Raw genomic sequence first — 12,464 nt, forward strand, 5'->3', positions numbered from 1 at the left:
AAGCACCGTGTATGAAATGCGTGGCCACAAAAAAGTATGATGTGATCAATAGAGGGCTGTTTGACACAGTGTTGTTAGCACACTTCAAAATGCATTACCAGCTGTCCGGGAGTTTTCACACTGTTATAAATATTCACAGACAAAAAACTGTCTTCAAATAACATTAAGCCTGGCTTAAACCCACAAAAGCAAGCAAGTTCAGAGTTAAGCACCGTCAGTCTGCCCCCTGCCCACCCCTCCGGGCCTGGGGCTCACAGGGCTCTCTGGAAATCGGCTCGGCCTCCCCTTCCGGGCCAGTCTGCTTCCCACCACTGACCTCTGCCCTGGGACGGCCGGTCACCAAAACCAAGAAGCATCTCCAGGGAAATGACCTCCATGGTTTGGGCGTGCATGTGACCGCCACACAAACACAGGACACACAAAGGGGTGGGTTTCAGGAGGACGCTGCAGGCTGTCCTCACAGTGCTGGCCTGACCAAGAGGAACCCAGCGGCTCTGGTCTGAGACTCTTGGGCAACAGGGCAAGGACTCTGATTTGTCTTCTTGGACCATCAGTAAAATGGTACGGAATCCTACAGGCTCCTTGCTGGCCAGGAGCCCCCTGCCTGATTGTCTGGCCGAGTACAAGGAGGTTAACACAGCAGAGGGCATTTTTATATGATAACAGATGTTGTCCTTATCACAATTGCCACCCTTCGATAACCACCTACTGAGAATGGTCCAGGCCGCGAGCTGTCACACTGAAGCCTTAGAACGACCCTGGGCAGTTATGATTCCCATTTCCTGTGTAGAGAGCCTAGGCTGTGGTGCAGAGGTGAAGAAACTTGCCTAAGGTCACACTGCTGGGGCCTGTAAAGCCTGGATCGGGTTCCAGACCCCTCCATTTCCAGTGTCCATGCCCTTACCATGGCAGACTTTCATACAGCCCTCCAGAAACAAGTGTTTGCTTTCCAAAAGATGGTTGGGAGCACATACTTCATTATCCCCCACCCCCCAGATGTGCAACTCTAACAAGGGCCTTTGTCTGTCTCGGCAGTTTTTTTAAAAAATTGAAAGCAGTTTTAATTTTATGAAGTCAGAACGGACCTCTAATTAACTTGAAACGGTCCAAGGAATTGATTCCTTTCTTTTAATTGCAAAATAATTTGTTCCGACTAAGCATTTAAATTCCGAGCTTCAGCTGAGAATAAGTTTTTAACAGCTGAGATTCCAGTCCCCAAATAAAAATCCTGTCCTGGACATCCAGGTAGACCCTAACTGTGGTCGGTTTTGCCCTGCCAGCGGCTGGCAGGTGGAATTCTTCCCTTGGATATTAAGGCTGATCCATAGTTTTTTTGTTTTTGTTTTTGTTTTTTTAAATCTCCTAGCCCAGTCTCATGGAAGTGAGTTGGATAAAATATAGAGTGGCAGGGAGGGGGTAGTTCTCACACCAAACTTTCAAACCTCCTTGACGACCTGATCGTAGGCTCAGCTGGTGTTAGAACAGTCCTTGAACTAAGTCGAGGAAGGGGTCCCTCCTCGGGCCGCGGACAGATGCTTTCCATTGGTTGGATCTGCTCTCTGCACGCCATCACCTCCCTCCCAGTACGTGGGAGCCTTGGGCCTGACGAAAATCCCCTCTTTCTGATACGTAACATTTCTGCAGATAACCAGCGAAGCCCCCATTTTTTGATGTTGTCGTTCAAAGGTTCGCTTAAACAATCCAGATCACCCTCTTTCCACGCCACCTCCCCTTCCTTTCCTTGATAGTATCTGAAGCAGGTTTTTTTTCCCCCTCCCCTTCTCCTCTTCCCCCTGCCAGTCTTTTCAAGAATAGCTTCAGGAGGTAACGTTCTATAGAAAGTGTCAGTACATTTCAGGTGACACGAATGGTGAAGGCATTTTATAGAAATGTGGCTTGTCACCATCGGACTGTTGACAGATCTATTAGTGCACCTTTTTCAATTTTCACTTTTCCCCCCTTCGGTCTTACAGATTTCTACAGACTTGATATTTTGCAGTTGTTCTTGGAAGAGCGATTTTGTAATTGAAACTCTAGCATTGTTCAGTGCAGACAGGACTTGGTCTTCAGCCGTGCTCTCCTGCTCCCTTTCTTGAGCTAATTTAGGATTTGGCTCCATCTGACCTCTCTCACTGCAGTAGAAAATATTTCCTTGGCTTTTTTGTTCCCCTCCCCTCTGCCCCCTCCCCTTCGCATGGCAACATATCCGTGTGGCTCCCCAGATGTGTCTAATACAGACATCTCAAGTTTGGTTTCTGCTATGAAATCGAGGCAGTTCCCAACAAAGATCCAATTTTCAAATGTACTGGGTTGCCACCTGGCCTCCTCTACCTCCGCATAGTGATGGTGACCTCACAGATATAATCAAGAACCCAGTCTTGCCCTCTGCGCTCTCGCCTTGGGTTTGAATTGCAAATAGAAAATGTGGGGCCGACCTGCGGAGAGGTCACCACGGTGTGTGGAGGGTCCATCTCTAATATGACTGAGCAGGGCCCCTTTTCCATCCCTTGTTCATTTGTGCTGCAGATTTTCAAAGCATCTGAGAGAGGAGCTTTCAGGGTATCCGTGTGACCATTGGCAAATAATTGTTAATAGATACTATAGTGTGGCTTTATTCCGTACCGGCTCAGCTTCAGCCCAACAACAATAAAAGAAGGATGGATAGCATATTTCTCTGGATAAATGCAGCAAGGTGGTCAAGTTCTTCTGTAGCTTGGCCTCCTTTGAAGTCTGACTTGCTCAAAATTAGGAAGAAGAAGCGGCCAAGATGCTACCCAGCTGCCGCTTTCTAAAGGGAGGACGGGGCGTCTCCCCGCCGGACCTGGCGTGTGGGAGGATGCCACGTGCCTGGGCTCCCGGCTGTCAAACCGACTTGCCGCCTCTGCCCGTGCCGTGCAGGGCTGGCATCAGAGTGGCTTGTCTGAAAGACGATGGCCACACACGTGCTCCTTCTCGCCTGCAGGGAACATTAAGATTACTCACCTAAGGGCGTCATGTTTATGTCCATTGGGAAACCCCTGGAAGATGAGCTTCTCTTCCTCCGGTATTGGACTGAGTCACATGGACCCATTTCACAGCCCTTTTGAAAGTTCCTAAATCTTTGCTCCCAGAAAGCCAAGTCGAGCTTGTCGATGTGAAAGTTTGTGACGGAGAGGAGCAAATTCACAGTTAGGTCAGCGTAGCCTTGAGTCTCTGGACACATGTTTCCTAGTGTATTGAAGGGAGTAAGCATGAGTGGGGCAGGGAGATCTAGGTAGACTCTCGTAGAACAGACGTTTTCACACCTTACCCCACAACTGTCAGCTCCCTGTCTCCTGCACATTAAAATACGCTACAGCCTCAATCACAGATATTCCAATTCTGGATATTGTTTTGATATCAATATTCATATTTTAATTTGCATTCGCTGTGGTGTGAAGTAGATTGCGAGAGAAGGGCACTGTACGAATCTGAAAACGGAGACCAGCAGCCCGAGTCAGAGGTGTGAGAGGGTCTGCCTCACGCCCCCTCCCCCCGGGGGCCTTTGAACCCCCAGCACAGCGGTGTGTGTTTGGGCTTCTGAGGTACCTAATCAGGTTTAGTGGGGGTTGCAAAGGATAGTAACTCCGTGAACTTGAGTAAGTTAGTAGACCTCTCCCAACCTGGTTTTTCTCTCATGTAACTAGGGAAAGGATTGACTTTTACTGGGTTGTTAGAAGGATTAGAAAAGGTAATCGCTTTCAGCAGCAACAACACTTAGGAGCCACTCAGGAAACGGGAATCTCCATCTTGTTCATTTCCTTTTATCCCACGTCCAGAGCAGCCGATCTGTCCAGACCCCCACGTGTGCACACTCTGAGGGCATGGCTCGCAGGGGATCCCCTCCCTTTTGGTCATGCACTTGGCCACCAGAACAGTTTTTCTAGAACACAGCACTGAGTCCCTCTCTTGATTAAAATCTTTCAGACCTTCCTCCACCTCAGCCTGGAGGACTTCTTGGAATGCCCCACCTGAGCGACTTGTCCTTCCTTAACCAGGCAGTGCTCTCTCACACCCCTGGCTCAGAAAACGCCACCACGTCTCTGCCTCATGAAGTCATAGCCTCGGCTCCTTCCGGGTCCAGCACCTTCCCCAGCTCCTACCCAAGGCCACTCAGACCCCTTCCTCCCCTGGGCTTCTGCCTCTGACTTCTCAGAGGTACTCAGTCCAGTGACATACTATATGCTGTCCCTGCCTCCTCCATAGGCAGGTGGAGGTTAGACACCCCCAGTCATGACTTTTGATTCCAGCAAACTCTTAGGGAAAGGGACAGGAACTGAATGAGTTTCTGACCCCTTTACTTTACCAAGAGTTGAGAACTGGTTGGGCCCCAGGGCTCCTGGTAAGAGATGTGTTACTCTGTGGTGGCCCCTGACCCACAGCTCTGTCTAGTTTCTTCCTCCTGTGTGACCCTTCTGGAAGGAACAGATTTACCCCTCCTGTCAGCTTCTTGGTTTTGCATTTTCAAAATGACATTTCGACAGTTTTTTTTTTTCTGTTTACAAACAAAAAGCATGTTTATTGGAGACAGTTCAACAAATCAGACAAGCAAAAAGAAAATGATCTTGTTTTATAACCTGCATTTTCACTTACTGTATTCTGAGCATTTCCTGGCCACTGAATGTTTCTTCTGCACGTCATTGTTTTAAGTGGCTACAGAAAATGTTATCTGATGGACATGTATTCATCAGTCCCTTTCTTGGATACTTAACTTAGGTCCAGTTTATTTTCTAGGCCAAATATTCTTGTAGTAAAACATGGCAGGAATTCTTAATTATTTCATTAGGATAAATTTCTAGGAATGTAATTAATGGGCCAAAGGGCACGCACCTCTTTTAGGATTTTGCTATAAATTGCCAATTTGTATTCCCTCTAGAAGGGTATGAGGGTGCCTGTTTTCCCAAACCCTTTGCCTGTTTTCCCAAACCCTCAGCTCATTCTGAGCCCACAGTTTCTTTAATCACAAAATCTCTACCGTGTGTGTGAGATCCCTGCTAGAAGATACAGCAGAGGATGTGAGTTGGCCCTATTTCTTTCTCGACTAGGGCTCCCCCAACTCTGCTGTCCCTGGGAGGAAGCGGTTGTCCTTCCCCAGCTACAGGAAATAGTGAAGAAGTGAATAAATTGGCAGGGCGAGCCACGGGACTTTGTAAGAAGTCTTTTGCACTCTGGGATCTTCTAACTGAAGAAAATTAATGTGCGGCACTGTTTTTTCGATGCACAAGCACATTTGTATATCGGACACATTTGCCTTCCAAATGTTCAACTCAATTTACACAGATTGATCAGAGAGCGTGTACTGTATATTCAAGGCTCTGGGGCAGAGAACCCAAACCCCAAGGACCTGACAGTCTTTAGGGATATGAAGTAAGTGCAAAGAGAGCATGAGGGGTGGCGGCCGAGGGCCAGTGTAACTGAAGGGGAAAACCTGATGGTCCGTTGAGTGCCTCCTCAACTCAGTACCTTCACGGATGTGTTGTTATGGGTCAATACTGGTATAAATGCCAGAAATCACAGAGCTCTTGGTTCCTCCACTTTCTAGCTGTCTAGCTTTGGGTGAGTTGCCCCCTTTGAGCCTTGTTTCCTCACCTATAAAAGAGCGATAATCCTGTTTACCTTGTGGTTGCTGTGGAAACTGAGTGTGATCGTGAGGGTCAAGGGTCTGGAAAAGTGCCTGCCGGTAGTAGGCGCTCAACACAGCCCAGGGAAGCTCCTTCTAGATGGTGCTCTTTTTTCATTTTGCAGGGGATGCAGAGCTGACGTTCCGTTTGCACGGGACCGTAACATGCTCCAAGCTCCCTCATGTTTCATCTCCTTTAATTCATTCTTTTCTTAGCTTTGATGTTCACCAAGCAGGTGGTGGTCTCCCCATTGTAAAAATAAAGAAATAGGTACAAAAAGGTTGAAAAGATCAGCTAGTTAATGGCAAAAACAAATCTAGAAAACAGTGTTTCCTTCTAAGCTTAAACTAAGGCACCTTTCCCAAAACCCCCACATACATTTTTTTAAAAGAGCTATCATCTTATAGTTTTTATTACCATCAGTATTTTCCTGCCATGTACCCTTACTGCTCCATTTCTTTCTTTTTTTTTTTCAGCTAGTCACTCAGTATTTTTCCTGAACTAAAATGGATTCTTTTCCTCTCTTTTTCGTTTTTTCTTTTTCTTTTTCTTTTCTTTTCTTTCTTTCTTTTTTTTTTTTTTAACTGTTTAGCTTTACTCAACCTTTGTGTCTGTCTGCTCAGTAACCCCACCTGGATCCAGAATGCCCCTCTTGCCCTTTGTTACTTTCTGGCACAGATGGAGCCCCTCCCCTTCTTTGTTCCAGTTGACCCGAGCACCTTAGGGCAGCCCCTTTTCTAAAAGAGCCATTTCTAATTGGCTGTCGGCAGCCTCTCATCACGCAGCCTCAGCCAGGCTAAGACTTGGGGGCCACTTACCGAAGGCCCTCCCTGCGAAACCAAGAGGCCATCATCACCTCCCTGTGTTGTTACCAAGCAGGGCTAGAGGCGGCAGCTGGGTGTGTGGGGTTGAATGTAGCAAGGTCCCTACAGTTTATTATAATAAAGTTTATACCTTATTAGTTGGTCTTCTGTTTTTACCAAGTGTTGTACTTAGTACGTTATTGAGTCCTAATATTCTAGACAAACTCATATCACTGTTTCCTTTAGTCCTCACAGCTACCCTATTCCCATTTTACAGACGAGGAGACAGAGATTCACACATGTTCCATGCGTTTCTTCTTTAATGCATTATTACCCAGGGAGGGACCACTTTCCTCCATTTGCCACCATTCTCTTTATTTGCCTAAGTTAAAAGCAACCCATTGTCAAGTCTTTTGTGTGCAAAATTTAATGAGTACTAGAATCCCATGTCTTCTTGACCAAAATATGTCTTTGTTTTTGCAATGAAAAGAATTGGAATTTTTATTTATTACCTCATTCTGACTGGGAGTATTTTTACTTGGTTAAAAAAGATTATTATTTAAATGGTTTTTATTTGTACATTTATTCTCTGCCTTGCTCCAACGAACAGCTAGGCAACTTTCACAACTTGGGGGAAATGTGTGATCCGTACAGCATAAGTGGGTACCATCCCCATCCCAAAGAACCAAAAAAAGCATCACCTGCCTTTTGCATATTGGGATTTTTCTTTTCTTTATACATCGACTTCATTCAACAGCAGCCCAAAATTAAATGTACATTTCTGAATTTCAGTATATTACTTTGGTCCCCCAAATGTTCTCCAAGTCATAAAATCCAAACTCAGACTTGGGTCTCCTCATTCTCTGCCAGAGAGACTAAGGCTAGGAAAGGCGGGGAGCACAAACATCTCATTTTTCACAGTCAGTAACGTCACCAGTAAACAAGCCTGGAGGAAGTGTCCATACTCACAAATAACAAAGTACGCAAATTAAAACAACAATGAGGTCTAATTTTGCACCTCTTAAATTAGCAATACATTTTTAAAATGATAAGGCTAACTAACAGGTACCATGAAACTGGTAACTCATCCATTGCCAGTGGTTGGTATAAATTGGAAAGCAATTTGGTAGAGTGAATAAAAAGGCTTAAAGTGTTTATATCGTTTGACCTAGTAATTTCATTCCTAGGGATTTCTAGAAAAGAAAGAATCCAAAAGAAAGAAAAACTGACGTTTATCACTATGGTGTTTAGGAAGGAAGGAGGGAGGGAAGGAATAACCTAAATACCCAATAATAGCAGAATAATTTATTAAATCATTATATATCCACTCAATGAGATATTATGCATCTATTAAAATTATCATTAAAATGACTGTAGCACCGTGGAGATGCTTATAATATAGTAGGAAAAAATAGAATGTAAAATTATGCATGAGCTGTGATTGCAAGTAATTTTTAAATGTCTGCACGTGGACAAAGTGAATATATAAAAATGGAAATAGCTGTGTAAGGTAGTAGGACAGAAAGATTCCCCCCCCCTCCGCTATTATGAGTTATTATGTTGTCTTTGTAACTTCGTGTGTATGATTGTGGTTTACCCTGTCCTTAAAAGTCAAAGAGCCAAAGTTACCCTTCTGCTTCCTCCAGCTCCAGCAGGAGGAGAGGCTGTGAACATCCCAGAGGGAGTGTTCTGTGGCAGGCCCCTGAGCTGTGGGGTCGGAGGGGGGCACCTGCTCGCGGCAGGTGCCTTGACCCCAACACCAACCCCGACCGGCTTCTCCCTACAGGACATCGCCGAGAACGGCTGTGCCCCCACTGCGGAAGAGCAGCTGCCGAAGACCGTGCCGTCCCCGCTGGTGGAGGCCAAGGACACGAAGCTCCGAGAAGACCGGAGGCCAATCACAGTCCACTTCGGACAGGTATGTACCCTGGCCCTTGGACTGGTCTTGTTTTCGTTTTGTTTTGTTTTGTTTTAGCAGAAGCTGGAGCATTGCAGGAGACAGGCTTTTCGTTTCCACTCTCTTTGGCAAAACCACTCCATGGAGCTTTGCACATCTTTGAATGTTTATTTGGTACAAACATGGTTCGAAGGGGAATTTTTCAAAAATTTTGAGGAAACAGCATGGCTCTGGTCATAAACGAGCTCAACTCTTGAATGAAGTCATTAAATGCGGCTGCCACCTCCCCCACTCCAAGGCCCTCCATGGAAGGCGCCTCTGTTAGCTAAGCATCTCATTAGAACACTTTAGCATCCCAGGCCCTTCTTTGCACCTTCAAATAAAAGGCAACAAGCGAAGTCTTAAAAAAAAATCAATTAGGAGTTCTTTATTAATGTACTTCCTGAAAATCAATACTGGGAGTCGTGCTTCTCAGAGCAAACCCCCGCGCTACTCTTCGAGAGATCCAATTCCTTCACCAACTATTTCTGATGACCCGAGCATTGGAAAAATTGTCTATTTGTTTGATTTTTCTTCCCCTTTAAGTAAAACATTGCATTCTGTATGGAAACTGAATTTTTAAATCTATTTCCAAGCCATGGTTGTGTTTTTAGTTGAAAAAGATTGTACACTGCCCCCGATTTCTCTCGAACTGACTCTTTTGATGAGCAAAAGTCATACTTATTTCGTTTGTGGAAAATGGCTGTCAGCAAGATGGGACTGTGACAAGCATTTACAGGGTTCCTTATTTTTAAATCACTTGATTCTTGAGCCATTTATTAGATGGAGCATGATTAAAGTCGTCTTTATGATTTTATCTTAAATACTGTTGCTTTTTCATCACATAAAGGATCTAAAAACATACATTTTAAGTGCCCTGTTTTTAACAGACATTTATCAGTTGCCTACTGTGTACCAGCATTGAGCTCTTTAGAAATGAAGAGAATTAATGAAATGGTTGCTCTGGGTTATTACGTTAAGGGGTGAGTTTGTTGACACATGAGAATCTTCTCTGTAATTAGTGTTTTCAGACAATGCATTCATACATCTTAAACTTGGGGAGGTTCGTCCCTCTTTTGGATTTTACACTTAAAAGGACGTTTTAAGAATTGAAACATAGTAGTGCGAGACAGGAGCGTTCTCGGGGCAGTACTCCCTTGGTCCATGCTTCTCTTTTGGATGATGTTGTGTTTCCACCCCTGAAGAGCTGCCTTCTGTGGGGCTCAGGCCCTGTTGGAGAAATCTGCAGCCCGGTTTCCTGGCGGAGTTTGCTGCAAGCACAGCCCCGGTTGTAACCAGCATGGCATTCCAGAGCCAGCTTCCTGCTTTCCTTTGTCCTCATTCCTGCACACACTAACCTTCCCATGAAAAGAGCCCCTCGCTGGAGTTTGAAGCCCATTACAGAGAAAGAGGGGGCGGGGGAGAGGGATTTCATGGTGTTAAACATTCCATTTTCGAAACACAAAAAAGGAGGCCCTATTTGAAATGGAGAAAAACCTTCTTTCCATTTCAGCAAGAAGTAGAGATGCTTTAATGTCATTCCCAGCTAAATGCAGAATAAGAGTGTGTGTGTATGTGTGTGTGTGTGAGCGCGCGCGCGTGTGTGTGTGCGCGCGCGCACGCACGCGGGTGGGGGATAAACAATTAAAAAAGCCACCCCAAACTCTGTTGAAATAAGAGCTGTCTGTGCCTTCACAGGTCTGTAAACTGGAGAGGATGAAAGTGGCTTTTTCTCCCCGTTTGTCACTTCCCTCACGTGGCTGCCAGCATTATGCAAGTATACAGGAAGGCAGGAATTTTTTTTTTTAATGCATGCATGCGGATTAAGGTCAAGCCCCAAGTATCAGCCATGCAGCGGGCTCTGCCTTACAGCTGCAGCCAGCAGAGCCTACCCACAGCCGCGAGATGCCTTAATTGAGACGTGCTGTCAAAGTGACAAACACATTTGCATACAGTCTACACTCTATTTATTTTCTCTGGAAAGGTCTACAGTCTGCTGTTGGTTGAACATTCTTAATCAGTTTGCTGTAAGTGAACTGCCAGCCAGCTCACTTGTGCCGGCCGCTTCTTCATTAGGTGACAGATTAGCTGCAGGGGGGATGGGCCAGGGAAACCGCAGACCCCTTTCTTTTAACTCTTTCCGGCTGGCTTTGCCAACCCCCCCTTGCTCGGTTGTCCTTCAGCGCTTTTCCCTGGCGCCCGCCCGGTTTGATGAGCCCGTGACCGGAACCAGCAGTGTTTCTAGAGCACCTACTACTGGCAGGGATGAGTTTTAGGGACTTCTAGGCTCCTCAAAGAACAGTCTTTTGAGTTCCCTTTCAGAAATTTGTGCCACACCCTCCTACCATCTGTGCTATTCTTTTCCTTGCTGTTTTTCTTTAAATAGACTCAGACCTGACATCCGTACCAGCTTTAGTCGTATGATAAGTAATGACGTTGACAGGATCACAGGCCTGACGTACTAGTCCAGTTTTTTTTTTTCCTAAGGCCTATCAAAAAAATCTTTTTAAGTGTCAATCCATACATCGCCTGAACCACTCATGGGGGCCCAGCAGTACGCATTCTGTTTTGGGAAAGCGTGTCATCTCTGCCCTAGCCCTTCGAGGAAGGGACCACTAGCTGCAATTTAGAGACCCAGAGCTAGAGCCCAGGGACCCGAAGGGACCTGGCCAGGGCCACGGTAGCCAATACAGCAACCTAGGACAGTCTAGCTACAGAGCCCACGCCAGCTCCCTCACCAAGCAGGGATTTCAGTTGTTTGATGTCTGTGAAAGCCAGTGCATCCAGCGAGATAATTTGAACTAGCCAGACAGCGACGATGTCCTCAGAAAGACTTTGCCTTGGGTTAGCGTTTCGGTGGATCTCATTCTTTAAGAGCACTGAGCTCTCCAGCGGGGACAGAGACTGTTGAGGTGGTTATTTCATCCCAGGAGTGCTCTGTGTCGCCAGCCAGGGGACCTTCGTGGGGACACGGGGTGGGGTGGCAGGGAGCCAGCGGGGGCCTGTGTGGGACCCCTCAGACGCAGCTGTGTGGGGCACTGGCCAGAGCTGCCTCTGCCGGGGGAGAGAAGGTGCTCTCCTGTCTCTCGGCCTCATGGCAGCTTCCTTCTCTGAGGCCATGACCACCCCTTCCGTTTAATGATGCATCTGTCCATCCATGTATTGGGACCTACAAGGGGCAGAATGAGGGAGACAGAACAACCAATGCACAGTCCAACCCAGAGCTGTGAGAACGGAAGTGAGGTGAGCCCAGGACACTTGGGGCCCCACAGAGGCCATCCGTGCACCCTCAGGACCACTCTCTGCAGCCCCAAGTTGGGCCCTGTCATTAAGAAATGTTTTGTCAACCAGCTGAACTCACGAATAGTTCATTTGTTTTCTAAAACAGGCACACGTGTCACCACGCGGTGCTCGCGATCACTGTTGATGGTTCCAGACGAGCAAAACAGATTTTCAGTGAGCCCCTGTACGGCTTCTGTGAAGCGTTCAGAAATCTCAAATAACTTGAGAATGCCTGTTCCTACCTTGAAAAGTATTTAGGTTTGGAGAGGCTTTAAATAACTCTTTTTGTTTCCCCTCCCAAGTTCGGAATAGTTGAGAAATAAGGCCCAGGAGATAGACAAATGAGAGGAAAATGCCAGCCTTTTTTTACTGATAAGACTCAAAGGAGAATGCTGTTTTAGACCTGAGGCCAGATGGGCTTGCTAAAACTTCACTTCAGAATTACCGAGACGGAGCTGCCCGCACAGGAGAAGGGACGGCTGCAGGCAGCACCCAGCAGGGCCCCGGACTGGCCGCTCGGTGGGAGGGAGCCTCGAGGGCCCGTGGAGCCCAGAACATGCTCAGGGAAGCCCTCCTCTTCTCCTGGCAGAAGTGAGTAAGGGGGTTCAGAGAGAAGCTAAGGACCTCCCCCCCTTGCCTTGTGTTTTTCTCTCCTGGGCAGGGGAGTGGACATGCCCTCCTCTCTGCAGGTGTGGAGACTGAAGAAGCAGTGTCCTGCACTCACCCCTCAGCCAGAACCTCTTGTCTCGACCCCTTCTTCAGGGAGATGAGCAGAGGTAACACCTCCGGGAGAGGCAGACGCTC

The 12,464-nt window shown here is 46.7% G+C and overlaps 1 protein-coding gene across 7 annotated transcripts in view; it reads left to right on the top strand.

Annotated features, from left to right (window-relative positions):
- The window catches only part of DENND1A (DENN domain containing 1A), a 492,434-nt gene that overhangs the window by 434,130 nt on the left and 45,840 nt on the right, over positions 1-12,464 (top strand). For all 7 annotated transcript variants that reach the window (XM_032307638.1, XM_032307635.1, XM_032307639.1 and 4 more), the window contains one exon: positions 8,229-8,360. In XM_032307638.1, the coding sequence (XP_032163529.1) occupies positions 8,229-8,360 (132 nt within the window). The remainder of the gene's footprint in view (positions 1-8,228; positions 8,361-12,464) is intronic.

This window comes from Mustela erminea, chromosome 12 (genome assembly GCF_009829155.1).
Source record: "Mustela erminea isolate mMusErm1 chromosome 12, mMusErm1.Pri, whole genome shotgun sequence".
NCBI classification, from domain to species: domain Eukaryota; kingdom Metazoa; phylum Chordata; class Mammalia; order Carnivora; family Mustelidae; genus Mustela; species Mustela erminea.